Below are 27882 nucleotides of genomic sequence, written 5' to 3'. Positions count from 1 at the left end.
GATTCTACAATTTAACTACAGCCACATAAGGTATGTTAACATGTTTAAAGAAACCCTCATTTCCTTTTCCTGCTGCTGAGGTCCCGAGTGCCAGAGCTATCTCTAGCTTCTTTAGTACCTCAGTCATTCCTGCCACCAGTGTGTCATTGACAAAATTCAAGCCATGGTAAAAAAAAGATCTTTTCCATTAACAATAACACCAATTTTTCCATAGCTGTTTGCTGCTAGTGGGATACAGTTTCTCCAGAGGAGAAGGATTAGACATGCCCTTCTGTTGTGGCTGGCTCCCAATGAGCTCCACGGATGGATGACTCCCATCGGGATACACACGCAGTGGCTACTTTATTAGATACACCTGTTTGTTAATGCAAATGTCTATTCAGCCCATCGTTGCACCACTTCAATGCAAAAAAAAAAGCATGCAGCTGTGGTCAAGAGGTTCAAACCAATCATCAGAATAGGAAAGAAAAGTGATTTTGATCGTAAAATGATTGTTGGTGCCAGATGGGGTGGTTTGAGTATCTCAGAAGCTACTGATCTCCTGGGATTTTCTTGTAGAACAGTCTCTAGACCTGGGGTCCATGGACTCCTCAGTTAATGGTATTAGTCCATGGCGCAAAAAGGGTTGAGAACCCCTGCTTTAGTGTTTACAGAGAATAGTCAGAAAACAACAAGAAAAAGCTGTGGTTCTGTGAGTGAATTTGCCTTGTTAATGAGAAAGGATAGAGGGGAATGGGCAGACTGGTTCATGCTGAAAGGGAGGTGACAGTAATTCAAATAACCAGGTATTACAACAGTGATACACGGAAGAGCAACTCTGAACACACAACACGTCAAACCTTGAAGTTGCAGCAGAAGACTGTGAACATACACTCTTATCTGTGAACATACTTATTTATTAAGTACAGGAAGCGTTCAAAGTACATTTATTATCAAAGTATGTATACATTGAGTTTCCTCTCTTTCCAGGCAGCCACGAAACAAGAACCCCTAAAAAGAATGAACACCCAATGTGCGGGGGGGGGTGACGAATCGTGCAAACAATAAAAGTTAGCAAATAGCATTTTAGTATAAAAGTTAGTTAGTTCTCAGACACGGAACCGGCCCCCAGCCACAGCCTCAGTTCATCACAGAGCGGAGTAAAACATCGGAGCAGTGAGCAGAACCGTTTTGTTCCTGTTCAGTCCATCGGGCCTGGCGTTTAAATCGTCCAAACATTAGGTTGTACGCTGAGCCCCACCGCATCAATAAAATCTGGGCCTGGACCCCACGTGTGGCCTTTCCAAATCGGCCCAGTGCTTAGATCGATCAAGTCTCGCTCTCAGTTTAGGTGGACAGTCTCCGAATCTACCTCTCCTCCTACCTAATAAAGTGGCCACTGAGAGTAGATGCTCTTCCATTAAGAGCTTAAATAATTTTGCTTTGACATTATAACTGCAATCACACTAGAGCAGTGATGTCAAACTCAAGGCCCGCGGGTCATATCCGGCCCGGCGTACAATTATATCTGGCCCGCGAGATCATTTTAGATAGATCTATTATTTTAATTATTAATGGCCCGGCGATGTGAAGCCTATGATTGTAAGTTAATACCAATCATAAAAATAATGCTTGCTCAGCAGTCTTCTTCATAAGAAACGGAATTTGTGAAGTGAAACATTTTGTAGTTATAGCAGAGACTGAGACACATGAGAACAGGCTGAAAAAACGGAGGCAATGAAAGCTGCGATCGCATGCGCCCGACTGATCCGGCCCGCATGAAGCTGCATTTTGCCCAATCCGGCCCGTGACCTAAAATGAGTTTGACACCCCTGCACTAGAGTGTTTTCTGAAACCAATTGACCTCGTTGCCCTGTGTTGCTTTCATACGCTACATGACTGTACCGGTGAAGATGGTATTTACTTCCGTTATCAGTGTTAAGTTGTTTAAAACATAGAGCATGAGGTGCGTTACAAACGATCTCAAGCAAAATGCTTCAGTTGTACCTTCAGGGCTGCAGCAGTTCTGGAAGATGACCTTGATGTGGCTGTTGAGATGGGCAATGCGTGTTGCCCTTGTTAGCTATTGAGAGTGTATAGAGAATGAATGCATAGGTAAAAGTTTCTCAGTCATTATGTAATTATTCTTTAAAAACGCCGTTTTTGGGAGACTGCAGCTAATCAAACACCAGAGATCTTGCAGGTGCTGGAAATCCACAGCAACACTTGCGACATGCTGTAGGAACGCAGCAAGTCAGGCATCATCCGTGGAAAGGAACCAAAGTCGATGTTTCGGGCCACGACCCTTCATCAGGATGCTGAAGTCCTAGTGAAGGGCCTCAGCCCGAAACTTCCACTGTTTGTTCCTTTCCGTGCATGCTGCCTTTTTGTATGTGTTGCTTAAGAGACTGTAGCTGTTAGAATATTGAACTAAAAAAGAAATACTGCTGGGAGGTACTCAACGAGTCAAGCAACGTTAGTGGAGCCAAAGGAACAGTAATATTTCTGGTCAAGACCCTTCATTAGGGCCAAGAGTGTAGAGCATGGACCTCTCGCTTAGTGGCATAAAAAAAGGATGGGAACCCCTGGTGTAGAGTGAAGATGGCCATCATACAGAGGATGTTGGAACCAGATTAGGAGGATGGGTAGATGGACCCAAGTCGGGGAGGGAGGAGAGGGAAACGCAGAGGCAGAAGGCTTGTAGGTGATGGGTAGATAAAGCCAGGTGGGGGAGGCATGGGAAAGCTGAAACAAGGAAGAAAAAAGACAGGTGGATGGATGCTGGGGGAGGTTAATCCAATCCCCATGTTCCTTCCCCATTTCCAGACCCTTTACACTGCTCCACATGGGGCCTCTATTTTATGCCAGATGAACCAGTTGTATGTAAAGTGATATGATTGTGATACAGAGCACATCTACACATTCCACAAGTGTAACTTATACCCAGACTTCTCCTCAGATCAGACATCCTTGAGCGGGAATACCAGTCGGCCTCAGTCAGGATGGCCGGCAGTCTCTACGCTGGGATGCCCCCTTCAATGTACACTGATGAAAGATGCGGATCTCCCTTCAATGACGGTGATTATCACTATGCATGGGCATTCCTTGACATGTAGAGGGCAAGAACCACCACACCTGCAACATATGTACACACACCAAGGACAATGGAACAGACGGCCATACAAAAAGCTTGCTTGGAGGCAGATCTGGCTTCGTGATAATCCCCTCTGTCCATGATTTTGCTGGTCTGGAAGGGCACCAGATGAGGAGTTATATTTTCACATGAAAGCATTAAATAGAGAAGCAAGCAAAGCTTTTTGCCCTAACTATGCATTTCAAATTGATAATTCAATTTTTTTTTTTTTTTTACTGAGTTAAGTATTGTATGTAATTAGTTTTGCTACAACAAGTGTATGGGACATTGGGGGAAAAAAAAGTTGAATTTCCCCATGGGGATGAATAAAGTATCTATCTATCTATCTATCCAACAGTGTGCCACTTACTTTTCTATAGGAAGCATGGGGCTGCACTGGTGAGGTGCAGATTCACCAAGATGCTTCCTGGGGTGGAGTGTTTCAATTAGGAGGAAAGACAGGGTCTATTTTCCTTGGGGTGGGGAGGGTACAGTATATTGAAGGGTATAGATGAGTGTCATCTTCTTCCCATAAATCTAGAGGGCATTAGTTTAGAGGGGATCTGTGGGTTTTACTTTTCACCAAAACAGGTGGTTGATATCTGGAATTCATGGCCTGAGAGGTTGGTGGAGAACGGATTTCTTTATTTTCCCTCTCCACCCCATTCTCCTGACTTCTCTCCGCCCTTAATAATCAAGAATCTATCAACCTCCGCTTCAAGTATACCCAATAACTTGGCCTCGTCAGCCATCTGTGACAATGAATTCCACAGATTCGCCACCCTTTGGCTAAAGAAATTCTTCCTCATCTCCGCTGTACAGAGACATCTTTCTTTTCTGAGGCTGTGACTTCTGGTCCTAGACCTTCCTTCCATTGGAAACATCCACACCACGTCCACTATATCCAAGCCTTTCAATATTTAGTACGTTTCATTGAGATCCCACCCCTCCCCCTATTTGTCTGGACTCCAGTGACTACAGGCCCAGATCCTTCAAACATTCCTCACATGTTAATCCTTTCAATCCTGCGATCAATCTCATAATCCTCCTCTGGAGCCTCTCCAGTGCCAGCTCATCCTTCCTTAGATAATGGGGCCCAAAACTGTTCGCCACATTCCAAATGTGGTCTGAACAATGCCTTATAAAGCCTCAGCATTACATCCTTATTTCTATATTACAGTCCTCTTGAACTGAATGCTGATGTTGCATTTGCTTTCCTTTATGCTGACTTGAACTGCGCCAACTGTGAGGGAACCCTGCACATGGATTCTCAAGTCACTTTATACCTCAAATCTCTGAATTCACTGCATGTTGAGAAAATAGTTTATGCCTTTATCCTTTCTAGCAAAGTGCATGATCATACACTTCCCTACACATATTTCATCTGCCATTTCCCTAATCTGTCCAAGTCCTTCTGAAGATTTCCTGCTTCCTCCACACTACCTGGCTCATCCTCAAACATGGCCACAATGCCATCAATTCCAGGTGGATTAGTTTAGGAATAGCTCAGAATCAAGAAGGCAATTCACCAGCTTCTCAAAGGGGGTGATCTGCCATGCAGAAAGGGAATTTCAAAAGACTCGAAGCCAGGCCCGCACAGATTCTACCAGTGATATTCCCAGATATCCCCTGCATTTTAATCAAATCAGAGGGAATGGTTTTCTCAAATGACGTTAAGCACCTTGGTCAGTTTGCTCCTCAACATTCAAAACTGGAGACAAGGCCAAAGATTCTGTAGCTCGTCCTTGTGGCTAGACTAATATACCTTTGAAGACTCCCCCACAAGAACATTAAACACAAGGTACACTGCAGATGCTGGGGTCAAAGCAACATGTACGACACGCTGGAGGAACTCAGCAGGTCGGACAGCATCCGTGGAAACGAGCAGTCAATGTTTCGGGCCGAGATCCTTCGTCAGGACTGAAGAGGGAGGGGGGCAGGGGCCCTATAAGGAAGGAGGGGGGGAGGGTGGGAAGGAGAAGGCTGGTAGGTGCCAGGTGAAAAACCAGTAAGAGGAAAGATCAAGGGGTGGGGGAGGGGATAGGCAGGAAAGGTGAAGAAGGAATGTAAGGGGAAAGCACTGTGTAGTAGAAGGCAGAATCATAAGAGAGGTGATAGGCAGCTGGAAGAGGAGGCAAACTGAAACTGGGATGGGGGAAGAGAGAGAAGGGAAGGGAGGCCCCCCTCCCTCTTCAGTCCTGGCGAAGGGTCTTGGCTGAAAACATTGATCGCTCGTTTCCACAGATGCTGTCCGACCTGCTGAGTTCCTCCAGCGTGTTGTACGTGTTGCTTCCACAAGAACATGTTGCCTCACCTTCTGCGACAGGCAAAATGCTGCAATTCCCACTGGCCAGAAGCAACAGAGCATGGAGAAGAGGGCGAGACCCAAATGATCCTGAGGAATACTGAGGGAGAAAGTTCTTTCACTATCGGTATCGCTGTCGTCATCGCTGTAATGGTCGGCCTGTGAAAGAGGACAACATCAAACAGTCCGTTATTCAAACACCCTCCATGCTGTCAAAGGACAGTGCTGGAGCCCTGGGTCTTGGGCAAGGTTTAATTGACGCGGTTTGTGGATTCAACTCTGTAGTTCACATCATGATATGTTTCTGGTCACTCCTTATTTTGTGCAATTTTGATCAGGGCAACCTGCAAATAACAAATGGCACAGCACTGGATTGGGCTGAACAGAATGTGCTCAGACTCTTTCAATGACTCAGTGGGTTGGTGTTTAATATTCTGTGTTTCTCACTCTATTTTTGTCATTTGCGCAATTTTTTTTTGCACATTGGGGAGGGTTTGGTGTTTTTCTTTGAACTGATTCCACGGTTTCTTCTTTGTTTCATGGCTGCGTACTGCATACATACTTTGATCATGAATGTAGTTTGAACCTTTTCTTTGAGCTTGTTATACCCAATGGCGTCCCACTTCGTGGCGCAATAATATCAGCACCGGACTCCAGAGCGAAGGTTTTCAAGTTCGAATCCAGGGTTGAGTGTCGAGCTAGCAACTGGGCCTCGTAAAAACAAGGGTAGCTTGCTACGGAAACACCGTCAAAAGATGGTGCCCCAATAATGCCACTGCTGAGTTAAGGGCTATTCTTCTTCTCTTCTTCATACCCAATGGGGCAGTGCGTCAATTTGTGATGAGTATACAGTGTATGTATACTAATGCGGCAGCATGGTAACGTAGCGGATAGCACAATGCTTTGCAGTACGAGCGACCCAGGTTCAATTCCCGCCGCTGCCTGTAAGGAGTCAGTACACTCTCCCCGTGACTGTGTAGGTTTCCTACCACAGTCCAAAGACGTACCAGTTAGTAGGTCAATTAGTCATTGCAAACTGTCCCGTGATCAGGCTAGGGTTAAATCGGGGTGGGGGGGGGGGGGGTTGCTGGGCAGCACGGCTCGAAGGGCCCACTCCACACTGTATCCCTGAAAAAAAATCAATAAATAAAATGCCTTCTTCCAGGTTCTGTTTTATTGAGTGCTTATGGTAATTGGTCACATGTACCAGGATAAACGGAACCGCTTTGTTTTGAAAGCCATCCAGATCAATCATTCTAAGCTTAAAGCACATTGAAGTAATACTAAAAGGAAAACCAGTAACTGAATGCAGAGGAAGTGTAGTGCAGATAGTAAGGTTCATGGGCCACGATGAGGGTGTTAGTTTGATGCATGAGCATTACAGGAAGCCTTGCTTTTAAATAAGAATCACCCAGCCCAGGCAAAGTCAAGTAATGCATTTTCAAATGATTATTTGTAAAAAGTTACCCCTACCCCCCCCCCCCCCAACCTTGTCCTTAGAACATCCCACAGCTCTCACAACAAATAAATAACCATTGAAGTGCAATCACTTGACTCACTGGAGGCTAACACAGCAACCTAGGATTTTACCTTCCAGTAAAAATTCCCTCTGCCCTCCCCTTTTCTTCTATTCTCTACTTTGGCCTCTTAACTCTTCTCACCTGTCCCCAGTCCCCTCCTCCTTTCCACTTCCCATGGTCCTCTCCTCTCCTATCATACAACATAGAACAATATGGCCCTTCGACCCACAATTGTTGTGCCGACCCTTAGACCCTGCCTCCCATATAACCCTCCATATTAAATTCCTCCATATACCTGTCTAGTAGTCTCTTAAGTTTCACTAGTGTATCTGCCTCCACCACTGACTCAGGCAGTGCATTCCACACACCAACCACTCTCTGAGTAAAAAAACCTTCCTCTAATATCTCCCTTGAACTTTCCTCCCCTTACTTTGAAGGCATGTCCTCTTGTACTGAGCAGTGGTGCCCTGGGGAAGAGGCACTGGCTGTCCACTCTGTCTATTCCTCTTAATATCTTGTATACCTCTATCATGTCTCCTCTTATCCTCCTTCTCTCCAGAGAGTAAAGCCCTAGCTCCCTTAAACTCTGATCATAATGCATACTTTCTAAACCAGGCAGCATCCTGGTAAATCTCCTCTGTACCTCAGATCTCCTTCCCCTCCTTATATATTCTGGCATCTTCCCCTTTCCTTTCCAGTCCTGAAGAAGGCTCTCAGCCCATCAACTGTTTATTCATTTCCATAGATGCTGCTGAGCTGCTCCAGTGTTTTGTGTGCGTGTAACCACAGATTTGTCTTGAGGCAGAAGAGGCTGCAGATGCTGGGATCCGGAACAAGAAACAAGGTGCTGTAAGATCTCGGTGAGTCAGGCAGCATCTGTGGAGGCAAATGGGCAGTAAGATGTGGGTGGGGTATTGGTTAGCACAATGCCATTACAGCTCGGGGCTTTGGATTTTCAGAGTTCAATTCCAGCGTCTTCTGTAAGCAAGTTTGTATGTTCCTGTGTGCATGTTTTTTTTTAAATTTATTGAACTACAACATGAAACAGGTCTTTCTGGCCCTCCGCCGCCCAGCAATCCCCCAGGTTAATCTTGGCCTAATCACAGGACAATTTACAATCACCAATGAACCTACCAACCAGTCGGGTTGAGGGAAATGGGAACAACCGGAGGAGAATGTACAAACTCCTTACAGGCAATAGCAGGAATTGAACCCGAATCACGTGTACTGTAAAGCGTTGTGCTAACCTCTAAGCTACCATACCACCCCATTTTCTCCAGGTGCTCCAGTTTCCTCCCACAGTCCAAAGGTGTACCAGTAGGTTAACTGGTCATTGTAAATAGTCCCGTGGTTAGGCTAGGGTTAAATCACAAACACAACGAAATCTGCAGATGCTGGAAATTCAAGCAACTAGGAAGAAGTACAGTCGACGTTTCAGGCCAAGACCCGTCCTGACGAAGGGGCTCAGCCCGAAACGTCGACTGTACTTCTTCCTATAGTTGCTGCCTGGCCTGCTACGTTCCACCAGCATTGTGTGTGTGTTACTAGGGTTAAATCAGTTGGTTGCTGAGTGGCAGGGCTGGAAGAAGGGCCTGTTCAATACTGTATCTCTAAATAAAGATCAAAGAGAAAATACTGGAGATAATTAGGAGGTCGGGCACAACTGCAGTTAAGACAGAATGAGGGAGAGTTAATATTTGGGGCCGATGATCTGTAGTCGAATTTGGGACAGTTTAAGGGGTAGGCCATTTAGAACGGAGTTGAATGGAATGGATCTGTGTAATGCTCTGCCTCAGAAGGCAGTGGAGGCTAATTCTCTGGATGCTTTGAAGGAAGAGTTAGATAGAGCTCTTAAAGATAGTGGAGTCAAGGGATATGGGGAGAAGGCAGGAACGGGGTACTGATTGTGGATGATCAGCCATGATCACAGTGATTAGTGGAGCTGGCTCAAAGGGCCGAATGGCCTACTCCTGCACCTGTTGTCTATTGAGAAGTCCAAATTGGCTTTAAATTTCAAAGTGAGAGCCTGGCGGTCAGCTCAAAGAGGACATCTGTAATAGCTTGGCAACCAAGGTCGTAGAGATGACAGAAATGTTGTTAGTTTTGTCTAAAAGAGGCAAGTAATTCCAGTTGGAGAAGGTGTAAACAGGGGAAGGTGTTGAGGGCAGGAGAGCAGAAAAGATGACGCTGGAACACCGAGATGCACGACACACCTGCTGGACATCTGATGCTGAAATATCCAGCGGGTCAGGTAGCATCTCTGATGAGGGATGTGTTATTGAAGTGCTTTGGTCCCATGACAGGACAGAGAGCCACTGCTCACCATCTGTTAAATTAACCCCAATGGGCTCTGAATTTTAGGAGTTCCAGTACAGACCATCCCTGGTTAATGAACAGGTTCCATTTTTACAGATGTTCAGTCAATTTTGTCCAAAAAACACACAAAAATCCCTCAATACGTTAACCATCCCTCTATAATATTATAATAAATGGTATCAAAAGCACGTAAGACTGACTAAAAGGCATTGGTCAGACCGCACTTGGAGTATTGTGAGCAATTATAGACCCCTTATCTAAGAAAGGATGTGCTGGCATTGGAGAGGGTCAAGAGATTCACGAGAATGACTCTAGCAATGAAAAGGTTAATGTGTGAGAAACATTTGAAGGCTCCTAGCCTGTACTCACCGGACTTTAGAAGAACGAGAGTGAATCTCATTGAAACCTAATATTATTGAAAGTCCTAGATAGAGCAGACGTGGAGAGCAAGTTTCCACTCGCGGGGGAGTCTGGGACCAGAGGGCACAGCTTCAGAAAAGAGGGACAACCTTTGAGAACAGAGATGAGAAATTTCATTAGCCAGAGGGTGGCTAATCTGTAGAATTCATTTACACAGATGACTGTGGAGGTCAAGTCACTGAATATATTTAAAGTGGAGGCTGATAGGTTCTTGATTAGTAAGGTTGTCAAAGGTTATGGCAGGAGCAGGCAGGAAAATGGGGTTGAGAGGGATAATAAATCAGCCATGACTGAATGGCAGAGCGGATTCGATGGGTCGAAGGGACTAATTCCTATGCTCTTAATGGAGAGAGGGGAAACTACTTCTGACATTCATGGAAGTGAATATGACACACTTTCGATTTTAATAAAATTATGAAAGCTTGCTCATTCATAGAGGTGTTTGTAAGCCACGTGTTTGTAACCCGGAGACAGCCTGTACTGAATCAGGCAGATGAAGGAACAGTGATAAATTTCCTCGTCAGGATGTAGAGGAACATTGGGAATCATCAAATTCCCAGACACTTCTTACCTGTAAGATGCACATTTGTTTGAAGAAGAGTATATTGGGCATGAGCTGTTGATTAGGACTCTGGGAGAAATCTCTTTAGGGGGATTGGAACAATCTCTAAGTTAAATCAAAAAAATTACAATGTATGTAGCTTAATTACAACTCCTCTTCCTTTGCTCACTTCCCAGGCTCCCTGTCTCTCTCCCTTTCTATTCTGCCCTCTCTGCATTGCTTTTTCTTTCACTCCCATCTCCCTGTTTCGCAATCCCCCTTTCCTCTGTCTGTCTGTTCGTCACTCTCTTAGTGTTGCACTAATAAAAGGGATTTAGGGTGGCTCAAGTTGTAAACAGGTATATTACTCTAATCCCAATGAATCACAGAGTCACAGAGTCATACAAAAGAACAGCACAGAAACAGGCCCTTTGGCCCATCTAGTCCATGCCAAAATCATTTAAACTGCCTACTCCCAACATTCTGCATCAGGACCCTAACCCTCCATACCCCTGTCATCCATGTACTGGCACCTATCCAAACTTCTCTTAAATGTTGAACTCAAGCTCACGTGCATCACTTGTGCTGGCAGTTTGTTCTACACTCTCACCACCCTCTGAGTAAAGAGGTTTTCCCTCAAGTTCCCCTTATAAGCTTTTCACCTTTTAGCCTTAACTCATGACCTATGGTTGTAGTCCTACCCAATCGCAGTGGAAGAATCGTCTGGACTATTACTTATTTCTCACAAGTGAATGATTAGAAAACTGGGCAAAGAATAATAAACCATTAGGCATTTTTCTCCAAGCAAGCTTCGGGTGCCAACAGTACTTTGAAATGTATACAAATTCACAATGTGTATTCCACTCACAAACAAGGACTTAAGTGACAAGCAGTTATATTTTAAACGTTTGGCTCTGCATCAGAAAGATTGTGAATTTATAAATCTGAGCACATAATCTAGTCATTATCTCAGCTGAACCAGTCTAACCTCTGTCAGAAACCAATTATGGATGGAGGTCTTAAAGTGGACTACATTTTTGCTGTTATGGATTTTGACCATGTCTTCTTTTAAATTCTGAATTGTTGTCATCAGTCACAAGGTGGTTGCAGGCTCCCACCACTAGATGCAGGTGTGGAGGGGGTTTCTGATATCTCCCGCCCATATCTGTCGTCCAGTCCAGGGGTTTCTCAACATTCCTTTCTGGGAACTGACTTTAAAGAAATGCTTCGCCCACATGACCCAATATTACTAATAATAATTGGCTGACTATAAATCAAAGGTTCATTTATTATCAAAGTATACAACTCTGAAATAATTCTTCTCCAGCTAGCCACAAAACCAAGAAGGAAAGAACAGCAGCACAATCACCAAACCCCCAATTCCTTCCTCCCCACGCAAAACACAAAACAGGCACATGGATCCCAAATCCCCCTCCTCCAAAAAAAAAAACAAGAAAGGTCGGGCAAAAAACACAATACAATATAACCATAAGGTTGGAAAAAAAAGTCCATCGTCCAAATCCACATCCAAAATGGAGAAAACCTGGGCAACATTCTCCCTCTCCGTAGCAGAGCGATCTTGCCAGCAATTAAAAAGACGGATAAATAAAACGAAGTCCATCACAGGTAAAACCCTCACCACCACTGAGCACGACTACACAAAGTGTTGTCACGGGAAAGCAGCACCCCTTAGCTTGCACTGTGTTGTATCTATTTATTATGCCATGCAAGTTCTGTATAATTTATATTCATATGTAACTTATGTTTGTCACGTATGTTAATGTTAATGCTAATGTTCATGCATTTCTACCCTGGGTACGTTTGCCCACGGCAACAAACTTGAACTTGAATAACTTAGGTAAATTTATCACTTTCACAATAATGAAAAATAAATGAGCTAGGCATAAGCCTGTAGAGCCGGTAACTCACAGCTGCTGCCTCAGCATCATCCCCCAACAAAGGAGTCATCCATTCTATAAAAGCAGCCCTTCTGGCTCCTTGGAAACTCCGTCGAGGCTTCCTGATGCATGAAAATCCTCTGAGCAGCTGAAGTTCCAGACAAGCAACAGAAGAATGGTTTTAGGAAGCCAATGTATGTGGAAAATAGTTTGCCCAAATCTCCAGGATCTCCAAATCAATGCATACAGTATAACGACACAGATAAAGTTAATAAAGCCCATTTTGTCCATGCAAGCTGCCAGAGGCCAGTTCAGCCATCCTAACATTACCTCCTTGTACCATACATATTATTTATCCATTCTCTCTCTCCCTTCAGTTCTTCCTCCCTCCTCCTCCCTCCCCCCAGTCTACATCAACATTGTTCAGGTTGGAAGGGTTCAGAGCTTCAAGTTCCTAGATGAAAACATCACCCGTAGCCTATCCTGATCCAACCACATTGATGCCACAGCCAAGAAAGCTCAGCCAGAACTCTTAATTCCTCAGGAGGCTGAAAAAATAAAATTCAAAATATCAACTCTTACCAATCGTTATCACGGCACCATGGAAAACATTCTGTCTGGGCGCAAAACGACTTGGTATTGCAACCACTCTGCACACGGCTGCAAGAAACTGAAGAGAGTTGTGGGCACAGTTCAGCACATCACAGGAACACAGTCCATCTTCCTGCCTCAGTAAAGAAGCCGGAATAATCAAAGAACCCACCCATCCCAGGCATTCTCTCGTCTGCCCTCTTCCACTGGGCTGAAAGTGCGTACCACCAGGCTCAAGAACAGTTTCTAAACCACAGTTAGCAGGCTTTTATACAGAATTCTTGTACATTAAGATGGACCCTTGGCCTTACCATCAACCTCATGATAAAGTTGCACTTTATCAATTATCTGCACTGCACTCTTTCGATAGCTTCTAAACTTTACTCTGCATTGTTACTGTTTATCCGATTATAACTGAATGCTCTGTGAAATGAGTTGATCTATATAAACGGTATAACCACATAACAATTACAGCACGGAAACAGGCCATCTCGGCCCTTCTAGTCCGTGCCGAACAAGACAAGTTGTTTTTTTAACTCTATCTAGGTGCATGTGACAATAATAACGTGGTGGGTGTCTATCATGTCTAACAATGACAGGAAACCTGTGCAGGAGAGTTTTTAAAGTGGAAAATCCATTGTAGTGGGGCACTATGTTGACCTCAGAAGTCCAGGACCAGCGGTACTAACAAGCATCACAAACTGGGGTCTTCCTTGGTTGCAGTGGATGCCCATGTGCTCTTCTGTGCCTTGTCATGCCCATCACTCTCCATGGCGCATTGCAGTACCGCTTTCCTGGCTGTTAGATCTCATCTGGCCAATCCGCCGGAGATAACTTCGCATACTAGGACAGGCATACCCGTAACTCACCAAGATACGAGACCCACCGGACACCTTCACCTGGCTTAGCCTGCCTGTTGTAGCGCTGTACCAGGGTGTGACTGCTGTCGCATGCAAACAGCTAGTTGGAGCCGCAGGTGAGAGCTGAGTGTCCGCTGGGGACCAAAGGCGAGTGAGCTGCCCCGGAATGGACATGACGAGCCCCCTCACCAGAGGGGCCTGGGCACCCCATACACCCAATAATGTGACAATAATAAACAAAACTAATAATTACTTACATCAAAGAATAATCTGCAGTTGCCAATTAATCTACTAACCCGCACATTTTGCGATATGATACTACATTGATTGGCCTTATCTCAAATAATAACGAGGCAGCCTACAGAGAAGAGGACTTCACCCTGACATGGTAGTGTCAAGAAAACAACATCTCCCTCAATGTCACAAAAATAAAGGAGCTGGTTGTGGACTACAGGAGGAACAGAGACGGGCTCGCCCCTGCAGAGAGTGATGCGGACAGCGCAGCGCATCTGTGGATGTGAGCTTCCCACTATTCAGAATATTTACTACGACAGGTGTGTAAAAAAGGCCCAAAGGATCACTGGGGACCCGAGTCACCCCAACTACAAACTGTTCCAGCTGCTACCATCTGGGAAACGATACAGCTGCATTAAAGCCAGGAGCACCAGGCTCCAGGACAGCTTCTTCCACCAGGCCATCAGACTAATTAATTCACACCGACACAATTGTATTTCTACACTATATTTACTGTTCTGTTGTATATCTTGCTGTACACACTATTTATTACAAGTTACTATAATTTGCACAATCAGACTGAGACATAACGTAGATTTTTACTCCTCATGTATGTGCAGGATGTAAGAAATAAAGTCAATTTAATTCAATTCAATATGGGAAGAAACTTGAGAGCCAGGAGGAAGCCCAGTGCTTATAACTTTAGAAAATATTGGTTAGACCACATCTGGAGCATTGCACACAGTTCTGTTCACCCCACTATAGGAAAGATGTTGAGGCCTTGGAGAGGGTGCAGAAGAGGTTTACCAGGATGTTCCCTGGTTTAGAGGGCATGTGTTATCATGAGAAACTGGATAAACTTGGGCTGTTTTCCCTGGAGCGTGAAAGGCAGAGGGGAGATCTGATAAAGGCTAATAAGATTATAAGAGGCATAGATAGAGTGGGCAGGGTGTATCTACTTGGCTCATCTCACTCTTTAAATACAAACTCATTTTTTAAAAATTCCACTGCAAATCTGTTCCAGATCCCAATTACTTATATCTCCCTCTGCTCCCATGTCTTCTCATCTATATTGTCTCTCAACACAATGGTCATTAGATTACGCATTCAAACCATCAAATGTTTCAACCCTCCTTAACTCTGGCATCTAATGCTTTACAACCACTTGACATCCCTTTCCAAGACTGATCATCACAGATTTTAGATCATCCAAGGACATCTTCAAAACCCAACATCTCAAATAGACAGTATCCACCTTTAAGGACCCCCCACCCCACCCAGGACATACCCTCTTCTCATTACCCCCATCAGAGAGGTACTACAACAGCCTGAAGGCACACACTTAGCATTTCAGCACCATTGTTTTGACTGCCACAAAAAGTAGAATTTCCTGATGGTCACCCATTTTAATTCCACTTCCCATTTCCATTCCAATATCTCAGTCATTTACTGCCCTGATGAGTCCACAGTCAGGTTAGAGGAACAACACCTAAAATTCTGTCTGGGTAGCCTCCAACCTGATGGCTTGAACAGTTATTTCTCGAACTTCCGGCAACTGCCATCACCCCCTTTTTGTTTCCCTCTCTCACCTTATCTCCTTACCTGCTCATCACCTCCCTCTGGTGCTCCTCCCCCTTCCCTTTCTCCCCTGGTCTCCTGTCCTCTGCTCTCTGCCTCCCCCTTCTCTAGCCCTTTATCTCTTTCACCAATCAACTTCCCAGCTCTTTACTTCACCCCATCCCCGTCTCCCGGTTTTACCTATCACCTCTTACCTTGCACTTCTTCCTGCCCTCTCCCCCACCTTCTTGCCCTGACTTTTCTCCTTCCTCTCCAATCCTGAAGAAGGGTCTCCAACCAAAACGTCAATGTTCACTCTTTTCCATTAGATGCTACCTAGCCTGCTGAGTTCCTCCAGCGTTTTGTGTATGTTGCAACAATTTAGTAACGGCTTCTTTCGCTCTATCAAGAAATTTCTCCATGGGCAATGAAGCCATGATGCCACCTTATTATTTTTCTCATTTTGCACTATTTACTTAATTTGTGTTGGCGCGTGGCCTGGTGGGTAAGGCATCGTTCTAGTGATCTGAAGATCATTGGTCGCACCTCAGATAAGGCAGCGTGCTGTGTCCTTGAGAAAGGCACTTAACCACACGTTGCTCTGCGACGACACCAGTGCCAAGCTGCTTGGGTCCTAGTGCCCTTCCCTTGGACAACATCGGTGGCGTGGAGAGGGGAAGGCTTGCAGCTTGGGAAACTGCCGGTCTCCCATACAACCCTGCCCAGGCCTGCGCTCTGGAAACCTTCCAAGGCACAAATCCATGGTCTCATGAGACTAACGGATGCCTATTATTATTATTATTATTATTATTACTTAATTTATATATATTGTTATACTACATTGACTGGCATGATCTCAAATAATAACAGGACAGCCAACAGAGAAGAAGTCATCACCCTGACACAGTGGTATCAAGAGAACAACTTCTCCCTCAATGTTGCAAAAACAAAGAAACTGGTCGTGGACTACAGGAGTAACAGAGACAGGATCACCCCTATTGACATCAATGGATCTGGGGTTGAGAGGGTGAACAGCTTTAAGTTCCTCAGCATACACATCACCGAGGATGTCGTGGTCTGTACATACTGACTGTGTGGTAAAAAAAAGCACAACAGTTCCTCTTTCACCTCAGAAGAAGTTTAGCATGAGACCCCAAATCCTAAAGACTTTCTACAAAGGCACAATTGAGAGCATTCTGACTGTCTGCAGCACTGCCTGGAATGGGAACTGTATCTCCCTCAATCGCAGGGCTCTGCAGAGAGTGCAGCAGACAGCCAAGCGCATCTGTAGATGTGAACTTCCCACTATTCAGGGCATTTATAGAGACAGGTGCGTAAAGAGGGCCTGAAGGATCATTGGGGACCCAAGTCACCCCAACCACAAACTGTTCCAACTGCTACCATCTGGGAAACTTTACCACAGCATTAAAGCCAGGACCAACAGGCTCCAGGACAGCTTCTAACACCAGGCCATCAGACTGATTAATTCATGCTGATACAAGGACACAATACACTGGGCATCTGACTTGATTTTCATCATTACTATTTTAACTACAACACCAGAAATGGAATGTCCTCCACATCGATCGAGATGGTTGGAACCTTGTCCAACTTCGATGCTACCTAGCCTGCTGAGTTCCTCCAGCGTTTTGTGTGTGTTGCAACAATTTAGGAACGACTTCTTTCGCTCTATCAAGAAATTTCTCCATGGGCAATGAAGCCATGACGCTACCTTATTATTTTTCTCGTTTTGCACTATTTACTTAATTTGTGTTGGCGCGTGGCCTGGTGGGTAAGGCATCGTTCTAGTGATCTGAAGGTCATTGGTTGCACCACAGGTAAGGCAGCGTGCTGTGTCCTTGAGAAAGGCACTTAACCACAGGTTGCTCTGCGATGACACCAGTGCCAAGCTGCTTGGGTCCTAGTGCCCTTCTCTTGGACAACATCGGTGGTGTGGAGAGGGGAGATTTGCAGCTTGGGGAACTGCCGGTCTTCCATACAAACCTGCCCAGGCCTGCGCCCTGGAAACCTTCCAAGGCACAAACCCATGGTCTCACAAGACTAACGGATGCCTATTATTATTATTATGATTATTGTTATTACTTAATTTATATATATTGTTCCTTTTTGCACCTTATGGCGCATTGGGTGCCATTTTTGCCACCTCTATAGCATTTAACTGTTTCTCACGAGGCTGAGTTGCTAACCCAGCACACATGGAAAGCCTGTAAGGAGCCAGCCAGATTTGAAGCTGTGCCATTGGCCTCAAAGGTATATATCTTATTACATTTATAGTATATTTTATGCATTACCCTGTACTGCTGCTACATAACAAAACAAATCACAACATATATCAGTGGTAATAGTCTGATACTATCATCACTCCATTACTGACGTAAATTATTCACTCCCCAAGGAGCTACCTCCTTAAATCTTTACATCTTTTATTTTCCTTTTTTAATACACACCTGAAAGCTTCTGTCTTTGGTTACCACCTGAATACAAGTTGAAACTTGTTTAATAACACACCTTTTTAGTGTTTCCATACGCCTTGCTGTGTTAGTTGCTTCATGCATTGAAAATACAGATGTGGAATGGGATTGGGATCTGTCAGGAAAGGGAGATGCACATTGGATCCAACTCAGATTCTCCAGATTCCTTAGCAGGAATATATCAACAAATGTCGGAAATGTAAGTGGCAACCTCGACCATCAAGTAGTGCAAGGGGAGCAAGTGAGTGGGAACACCACCTTTTCAAGTTGTACAGCATCCTGGCTTGGAAATATACTCGTATGCCTTCTTCGTCTAAGTCCTTGAATCGTCCGCTGTGTACACAGGGCCCTTAGGATCCCACCCATCCATCCAGCCTCCTGCTTCTAAACATCCACCATTGTCCCTGTACCTAAAAAGACCAAGGTAACATGTCTGAATGATGATACCCCATCCCTGACATATTTAGCTTTTTTTCCCCCTCTTCTTTTTCTTCTCTCGCTCCCCATCACTCTGCCTGTTCTCCACCTCCCTCTGGTGCTACCCTCCCCCTTTCTTTCTCCCTAGGCCTCCCGTCCCATGATCCTTTCCCTTCTCCAGCTCTGTATCCCTTTTGCCAATCACCTTTCCGGCTCTCAGCTTCACTCCACCCCCTCTGGTCTTCTCCTATCATTTCGCATTTCCCCCTCCCCCTCCTACTTTCAAATCTCTTATTATCTTTCCTTTCAGTTAGTCCTGACGAAGGGTCTTGACCCGAAACGTCGACAGTGCTTCTCCCTAGAGATGCTGCCTGGCCTGCTGTGTTCCACCAGCATTTTCTGTGTGTTGCCTCAATAATAAGCAAATGCTTTGAGAGGCTGGTCAAGGACTACAGCTACAGCATGCTACCACCCACACTGGACTTCCTTCAATGTGCCTACCGACACAACCCATCGACAGATGACGCAATAGCCACGGCTCTTCACACTGTCCTTACACATCTGGAGACGAGGGATGCTGAGGTCAGAATTCTATTCTTGGACTACAGTTCAGCATTCAACACCATAATTCCCTGCAGACTCGACCAGAAGCTCAGAGACCTCGGCCTTCACCCTGCCTTGTGCAGCTGGATCCTGGACTTCCTGTCAGATCGTCAGCAGGTGTGAAGAGTGGGCTCCCTCACCACTGACCCTCAACACAGGTGCCCCTCAGGCCAGTGTTCTAAGCCCCCTCCTTTATTCTCTGTATACACAGGACCGTGCTGCCACCCACAGCTCCACTCTGCAAAATAAACTTGTTGACAATACTACATTGATTGGCATGATCTCAAATAATAACGAGACAGCCAACAGAGAAGAAGTCATCACTCTGACACAGTGGTGTTAAGAGAACAACTTCTCCCTCAATGTTGCAAAAACAAAGAAACTGGTTGTGGACTACAGGAGTAACAGGGACGGGCTCACCCCTATTGACATCAATGGATCTGGGGTTGAGAGGGTGAACAGCTTTAAGTTCCTCAGCATACACATCACCGAGGATGTCGTGGTCTGTACATACCGGCTGTCCGGTGTAAAAAGCACAACAGCACCTCTTTCACCTCAGACAGCTGAAGAAGTTTAGCATGAGTCCCCAAATCCTAAAGACTTTCTACGAAGGAACAATTGAGAGCATTCTGACTGGCTGCATCACTGCCTGGTATGGTAACTGTATCTCCCTCAATCGCAGGGCTCTGCAGAGAGTGGTGCGGACAGCCCAGTGCATCTGTAGATGTGAACTTCCCACGATTTAGGACATTTACAGAGACAGGTGCGTAAAAAGGGCCTGAAGGATCATTGGGGACCCAAGTCACCCCAACCACGAACTGTTCCAGCTGCTACCATCTGGGAAACTGTACTACAGCATTAAAGCCAGGACCAACAGGCTCCAGGACAGCTTCTAACACCAGGCCATCAGACTGATTAATTCATGCTGATACAATTGTATTTCTGTTGTATTGACTGTCCTGTTGTACATACTATTTATTGCAAATCAATATAAATTGCACGCTTAGTTGGAGACATAACATAAAGATTTTTACTCCTCGTGTATGTGAAGGATGTAAGAAATAAAGTTGATTCAATTCTATTCCTCTTTAACTTTCTACCATCAAGCAGGCGATCCAATGCAGAAAGTCTAGAACGGTCAGGATGGGAAACAGCTTTCTCCCCTCAGGCCATTAGGCTTCTAAACTCCCTGCCGCATCATGTTCAAAGTATCACTGGTTGATTTGTCCTGTACCCTACAATATTTACTTTATGCACTTTGTTTTGTTTGTCTATGTAATTCATATGTAGATTTTATTCTTACTTTCCTAAGTTATTTTGTGTTATACGTGTTACGAGTACCACTGTGCTTTGCACCCTGGTCCAGAGAAACATCACGTCTGAGGGTATATAGTGCAGTATTCAGTTAAATAGCTAAACTTGACTTGACATGAATGACACCACTGGGACAAAGTCCTGAAATCTTCCCTAATAGCACCATGGGCCCACCTTCACCCTACATTGGATCAATAAATCAATGATGGGATGCTATCACCTTCACAAGAGCAGTTCGGGGTAATCAGTGATCTCCAGATCCCAGAATAAAAACAACCGAATTAAAATGAATCGGGAAGAGGACGCAATACACTGGGCATCTGACTTGATTTACATTGTTACTACTTTACCTGCAACTCCAGAAATGGAACGTCCTCCACATCGATCGAGATGGTTGGAACCTTGTCCAGCCTTGACTCAAGCTCCAGGTCCAGGGGCCAGGCAAGGTTTCCAGTCTGAGCTTCCTCATTCCTGCACTCAGTGAAGGTAGTCTCACTGTAGCCTTTAAGACTCAGGAGGACCGTGGGCTCCACTTGGAGTGCAAGGCTTGGCCTGCGGAGAGCGTCCACGGTATCCTTACGTGAGCAGGCGTCCATTCTGGATGGGGACTTGCTCGGAGTCAGGTGGTTCCGGGCTCTCTCTGAGGGAGGTGTGGGTTTCTCCTGGGATCGGCAGAGCAGGACATGACTGAAGGGTTTGCCTTTACCCTGCTCACCCAACAAAGGTCTCTGGAGCTCCTGCAAGTCTTCCATTGCTTTGTATCTCTCTGCTGCCAACATCAATAGCTTCAGGGCGTCATGTCTGCCAAAAAAATAATGTATTTCTGTCCACTGACATTACAATCTTAATGTTTACAAGCTGATAATAGAAACTCAGACTTCGAAACCCAATGCACATTCGAGCCAAAGAATCTTCACCACATTGTACATGTGTGTTCGCTATTGTATGCTGTACGGGTGTGTATATATGCTGAACGTGTGTTGTATTCAGTGCATCCAGTACTGTGTGTGTCTCTCTCTCTCTGTTTTGTGTGCCCACTATTTAGTTTGTGTGTTTGAAGGACACCTCTACAGCATTCTGAGGACCCACCAATGGACAACCCCTTAGGAGAACATAGTATTTGTCTCAAGTGGCCACACTGCTACCTTGCTGTCTGTGTGTGTCTTCTGTACATTTCCACTCCGGTGTGTGTATGCCTCTTGTGTTATAATGGTTTAAACTTTACTTTTACTGTGGTCAACTGACTCCAGTGAACTATGGTGGGATCTCAAGAGGGCCTTTTGGCACCCGCCTCTTTAAAGGGAAAAGATTCCAGCAGGCACCACATTCTGGCCTTTGCCAATGACCCCCACATCCCAGGCATGAATGTGTTTAAAACACATTGGAAGCATGGCTTCCTCTTGTACTTGTGAACAGTCACAGATCTTTTGACGTACGACTGCAAGCACTTTTTTTTTTATCAAATAGACATACTTGTACCACATTAGGTTGCAAGGACTATTGGCGTTCAAATATCTGGAATGTGTCGCGGACCCACAACCTTCCATTCAGCGTGAAAATGCTGCCCCACACGGCATAGCTCCTCCCAGTTTACGGTGCCTTGAAAAAGTTTTCAGCCCCTACCCATAAACGAGTATTACAGCAAGGGATCTTGATCAAATTAACTGAGAATTTTTATTTGTGAATCACATGGTCATTATTTTTACAGGGTAGAAAAAATTATTTTTTACAATAAAACAGAAAATTGTAAAGCATGAAAAATTAAAAATTAAAAAACTGAGCAGTCAGCAGTTCAGAAGTATTCATCCCCCTTTACTCAGTACTTAGTTCAGATTCAGATTCAGTTTATTGTCATTTAGAAACCACAAATGCAATGCAGTTAAAAAATGAGACAATGTTCCTCCAGAATGATATCACAAAAGCATATGACAAAACAGACTACACCAGAAAATCCACGTAATGTTTGGCAATCCCCAATCCAGAGTCCGGAGAGGCTGCTGCGTATTAATATCGCGCTACTGTCTTAGCACGTTCCCCAGAAAGGAGCTCCAAATCCACCAGACAAAAACAAGACCAAAAACTAAAGCTACAAGACCTGCACAAAACCACATAGTTACAACATATAGTTACAACAATGCAAACAATAGCATAATTGATTAAAAAAAACAGACCATGGGCACAGTAAAAATAGTCCAAAGATGTTAAAGGACTATAAGTTCAAAAGAAATCACCACACAGTTTCCACAAGTCCCCAGGGTCCCGACAGACTCGCCATCCCACATCAGTGGCAGAAGGGAATACCCCCGCTATGGACTTCCACGGCGCCGCCCGACTCAGCCTCGCAGACGCAGCACACACCGAAAGCAACCCGACCATAGTGGACGCCAAGTCCATCGAACCTCCGAGCTGACGACCATCCCCTCCGGCACAGCTTCTCAGAGCACCATCCTCTGCCGAGCGTATTAAGACCATTAAGGCCAAAGGCCATCGGCAACGCGACCCCGAGGACTGGGGGCCTGTTCTTCCCAGCAGAATCCCGGACCTCACAGCAGCAGCAGCAACGAAGAAGATCTTCCTGGAGATTTCCCGATGTTCCTCCATGCTCCCAGCTCTACTCGTGGCTGTTACAGCCAGTAGTCTTTTTGGATAAGTTTCTTATTAGCTTTGCACAACGTGATGGAGCAAGATTGCCCATTCCTCCTTGCAAAGTTACTCAAGTTAGTTGGAGAGCGGAGGTGGTCAGCAATCTCGAGGTCTTGTCATGGATGTTTCACCAGGATAGGGTCGGGACTGACTGAGCCAGTCAAGGACATGAATTACATTCATTTGAAGCCACTCCGTGGCTGCTCTGGCAGTGCGCTTCAGGTCATTGTCCTACGAAAAGATAAACTTCCTCTCCAGTTTAAGCCTTCTGGCAGAAGCCAACAGGTTTTTATCCAGGATCTCTCAGTAGTTAGCAACATTCAACTACCTATCAACCCTGACCAGATTGCCAGTCCCTGCTCCTGAAAAGCATCCCCACAGCATGATGCTACCACAGTAGGGATGGTGTTAACTGGATCGATGTACCACTTAATGTTGAAGCCGAAAAGTTCCACTTTAGTCACATCTGACCACAAGATCTTCTTCCATATCTTTACAGTATCTTCTAAGTGACACTTTGCAAAGTATTTATGGGCAAGGATATGCCTTTTTTTTAAATTAAATAGCAGTATGCGTGGTGTAAATCACCGGCCAGGTAACACCATCCCAACTGTAACGTATGTGGGAGGTAGCATCGTGCTATGAGGATGCTTTTCAGCAGCAGGGACTGGAACTCTGGTCAGGGTTGATGGGAAGATGAATGCTGCTAACTACCGAGAGATCGTGGACAAAACCCGGCCAGCCTCCGTCAAAAAGCTTAAACTGGGGAGGAAGTTCATCCCTCAGCAGGGAAACAACCCGAAGCAGGATAGACAAAGGAGAATTGGTCGATGTTGTGCACTTGGGTTTTCAGAAGGCCTTTGACAAGGTGCCACACGAGGCTGCTTAACAAGCTACAAGCCCATGGTATTACAGGAAAGATTCTAGCATGGATAAAGCAGTGGCTGATAGGCCGGAGGCAAAGAGTGGGAAGAAAGGGAGCCTTTTCTGGCCGGCTGCCAGTGACTAGTGGTGTTCCGCAGGGGTCCGTGTTGAGACCGATTTTTTTTTTACATTATATGTCAATGATTTGGCTGATGGCTTTGTTGCAAAGTTTGCAGATGATAGGAAGACAGGTGGAGTGGTAGGTGGCTTTGAGGAAGTAGAGAGGCTACAGAAGGACGAAGACAGATTAGGAAAATCGGCAAAGAAATGGCAGATGGAACACAGTGTCAGGAAGCGTATGGTCATGCACTCCGGTAGGAGATTTGAAAGAGTTGACTATTTTCTAAATGGAGAGAAAATACAAAAAAAAACTGAGTTAAAAAGGTACCTGGGAGTCCTTGTACAGGATTCCCTAAAGGTTAACTTAACGAGTTGAGTCTGTGGTAAGAAAGGCAAATGCAACGTTAGCATTCATTTCAAGAGGAGTAGAATATAAAAGCAAGGATGGAATGTTGAGACTTTATAAAGCACTGGTGAGGCCTCATGGAGTATTGTTAGTAGCCCCTTATCTTAGAAAGGATGTGCTGAAACTGGAGAGGGTTCAAAGGAGGTTCACAAAAATAATTCCAGAATTGAATGGCTTGTCATGTGAAGAGCATTTGATGACTGGGCCGGTGGTTGCAGAATTGGATTATGGTTTGAGAATAAGGGGTAGGTCATTTAGGACAGAGTTAAGGAAAAACTTCTTCTCCCAGAGAGTTGTGGGTGTCTGGAATGCACTGCCTCAGAAGGCAATGGAGGCCAATTCTCTGGATGCTTTCAAGAAGGAGCTAGATAGGTATCTTATGGATAGGGGAATCAAGGGGAATGGGGACAAGGCAGGAACAGGGTATTGATAGTAGATGATCAGCCATGATCTCAGAATGGCGGTGCAGGCTCGAGGGGCCAAATGGTCTACTTCTGCACCTATTGTCTATTGAATGGCTTGTCACATGAAGAGCATTTGATGACTCTGGGCCTATATTTGCTAGAATTCAGAAGAATGAGGGCTGACCTCATTGTAACCTATCAAATGGTGAAAGGCCTCGATAGAGTGGATGTGGAGAGGATGTTTCCTATGGTGGGAGAGTCTAAAACCAGAGGGGACAGCCTCAGAATAGAGGGGCGTCCTTTTAGAATAGAGATGAGGAGGAATTTCTTTAGCCAGAGGGTGGTGAATCTGTCGAATTCTTTGTCACAGGCAGCTGTGGAGGCCAAGTCTTTATGTATAATTAGAGGTAGAGGCTGATAGATTCTTAATTGGTCAGGGCATGAAGGGATACAAGGAGAAGGCAGGAGATTGGGGCTGAGAGGATGAAATGTCAGAGCAGACTCGGTGGGCCAAATGGCCTAATTCTGCTTCTATATCTTGTGGTCAAAGCACACTATCAGGGCAACCACAGAGTGGCTTGAAATGATGAAAATGGATGTCCATAAGTGGCTCACTTTGACCCGACTGAACACCTCTGAAAAGATCTCAAGATTGCTGACTACTACCGCTCTCCGACTAACCTGGCACAGCTTGAGCAACTTCGTAAGGAGGAATGGGCAAACCTTGCTCCGTCACGTTGTGCGAAGCTAATAGAGACTTAGCCAAAAAGACTACTGGCTGGAACAGCCGCGAGTGGTAGGTCAACTAAGTACTGAGCAAAGGCTGGATGAATACTTTTGAACTACTGAGATTTCACTTTTTGATTTTTTTTTGTTTTTTTTATGCTTCACAACTTTCCCTGTTTTTGGTCTGTACCGTGGAAAAATGGAGCATGTGATTCGCACATAAAAGTTCTCAGTTAAATTGATCAAAATCACTGGTTGTAACACTGACTTATGTGACCAAAGGTTATTTGTCAAGACTCTGTACATCTTCACATACCTTCGTGGCATATTTCTGTATAATCGAGAACGCTTTGACAAAGCTGGGGTCACTTCATGCTCCCTAGTTTGACTCACGCAGTGTTCATCTTTGTTCCCTAGCTCCACACTGGCTTCCTGCTTGACTTTCACACTGATGCATTAAACCCACTCCTAATGGTACCGTCGCTGTGTGACATTTCTGTACAACATCTATCTCAGTCCAAATCACCAGTGACTCATTCAGTCAGAAATGCAACAGAGGAGAGAGAATGGATATCGAAGTCACGCGGAGCTGTGGTAAATAATGAGATCTCTCCATGGGCCACATTAATGAGGTTTCTATAGGTATGGATGGTGAAGTCACAACTTGGTAAAGAAACTGCAGCTCAGCATACAGAAAATGACAGGGAGACAGAAATAAACATGCCCACAACCTCATGCACACACACACACACACACACACACACACACACACACACACACACACACACACACACACACACACACACACACACACACACACACACACACACACACGCCCACAGCCTCATATACACACACACACCTCATGCGCACAACCACATGCAAACAGATACAATCACTTGCACCCACAACCTCATGCACACGCACGCACACACACACACGCCCACAGCCTCATATACACACACACACCTCATGCACACAACCACATGCAAACAGATACAATCACTTGCACCCACAACCTCATGCACACACACACACACACACACGCCCACAGCCTCATATACACACACACCTCATGCACACAACCACATGCAAACAGATACAATCACTTGCACCCACAACCTCATGCACACGCACGCACACACACACACGCCCACAGCCTCATATACACACACACACCTCATGCGCACAACCACATGCAAACAGATACAATCACTTGCACCCACAACCTCATGCACACACACACACACTCACTCACACAGAAATAGACACACAAAACACGGGCACGACACAAATGTGCATGATCCACCCCCCACCTCTCTCTCACAAACACATACACAAATAAAATTCAGGGCTGGAGGGGGTTGGGTACTGAGTGTCAGAGGGAGTCAGGGGATTGAAGAGAGGGGATGATTAGAGAGGCTTTTGGGGAGAGAAGGTATTGAGGAGAGAGGGAAAGGGGAGGGGAAGAGGGGAGGGGAAAGGGGTGGGGGAGGGGAAGGGGGTGGGGAGGGGAAGGGGGAGGGGATATTGGAGAGGGTGCAGAAAATAGAGGGATAATGGGGTAGTGATGGGTCAAGGAGAGAGTGAGTGAGGGGTGGAGTGGAAGCAGTGATAAGAAGACGGGATGAAGAAAACCAGAAGAATGAACAAAAAGCAATAGATGGATTTAAGGAATGAATTAAAAGCAAAGAGGAGGAATAAAGAACGAAAGATCAATTGTTGAATCCGAGCTGAACAGACACGGAGAGTGAGTGACTAATGACGAAGGTATATTGTGCAGCGTGAAAAATAGACTGATTGGTGTGACGTTAATGTGAGAAATGGTTCACTGACAGACGAGCCCACACTCGCAGCAATTCCATGTCCCCGTGATGTGTTAATATTTTTGCACATCGGCATCCAATGCTTTAGGAGACTTGATCAAAGTTCCCGCTGCTGTGCAACGCGTGCGGGGGCGATGTTTGGTTGGCGGGCGGGGTATGGGGAACAATTGGGAAATGGGTCACATTGGGATGGGGGCTGGATGCAAAAAAGGTAGCTGGGGGTAAAGGGAGATCACATTGGGGGAAGGAAGGTGAGGTGGGGGTCCAGGTTGGGGGGCATCAGGTGACGGAGGGTGAAAGCTTGGCGTGCGGGAGAAAAAAATGGAGGGGGAGGGCTGTGAGAAAGGCGGTGGGGGTAAAGGGTCGGCGGTGGGGGTAAGGGTGGCGGTAGGGATGAGTACGGGAGAGTGAAGGAGGGTGAAGGGAACTGAGGGAGGGAATCGAGGATGCGAGTGCGTGAAGGGATTGCGGAGGGAGTGACGTGAGGGAAGGGGTGAGGGTGGACGGATGTACTGGGGGAGGGTCCCGCTCACTTACCCCCCGGCCGTGTCGTTGCTGCGTCTCCGCCGACAAACTTTCCGCTCCGTGTGCCGCTTCTCACTGAACGAATCGCAGTACCAGCGCTCCCGCAGGATGCACCCTCGGTCCTATTGCCCGCCGGTTCCTACAGCTGCTGCTTGGACTGACTGAGCGCCTGAATTCAGACCCTTCCT

At 45.6% G+C, this 27882-nt stretch overlaps 1 protein-coding gene across 1 annotated transcript; it reads right to left on the bottom strand.

Moving 5' to 3' along the window:
• Positions 1-14: 14 nt before the first annotated feature.
• Positions 15-27882, bottom strand: LOC140716505 (synapse differentiation-inducing gene protein 1-like). The gene is made up of 4 exons (XM_073029299.1): positions 27707-27882; positions 20531-20981; positions 5427-5576; positions 15-3226 (listed from the first exon to the last, which is right to left on the bottom strand). Exons 2-4 carry the CDS (start codon positions 20957-20959, stop codon positions 3068-3070), a joined length of 738 nt encoding a protein of 245 aa, XP_072885400.1. The 5' UTR covers positions 20960-20981; positions 27707-27882; the 3' UTR covers positions 15-3067.

This window comes from Hemitrygon akajei, chromosome 25, assembly GCF_048418815.1.
Source record: "Hemitrygon akajei chromosome 25, sHemAka1.3, whole genome shotgun sequence".
Classification (NCBI taxonomy): domain Eukaryota; kingdom Metazoa; phylum Chordata; class Chondrichthyes; order Myliobatiformes; family Dasyatidae; genus Hemitrygon; species Hemitrygon akajei.
The sequence above is the reverse complement of the archived record's forward strand: the minus strand, read 5'-3'. Positions and strand labels throughout refer to the sequence as shown.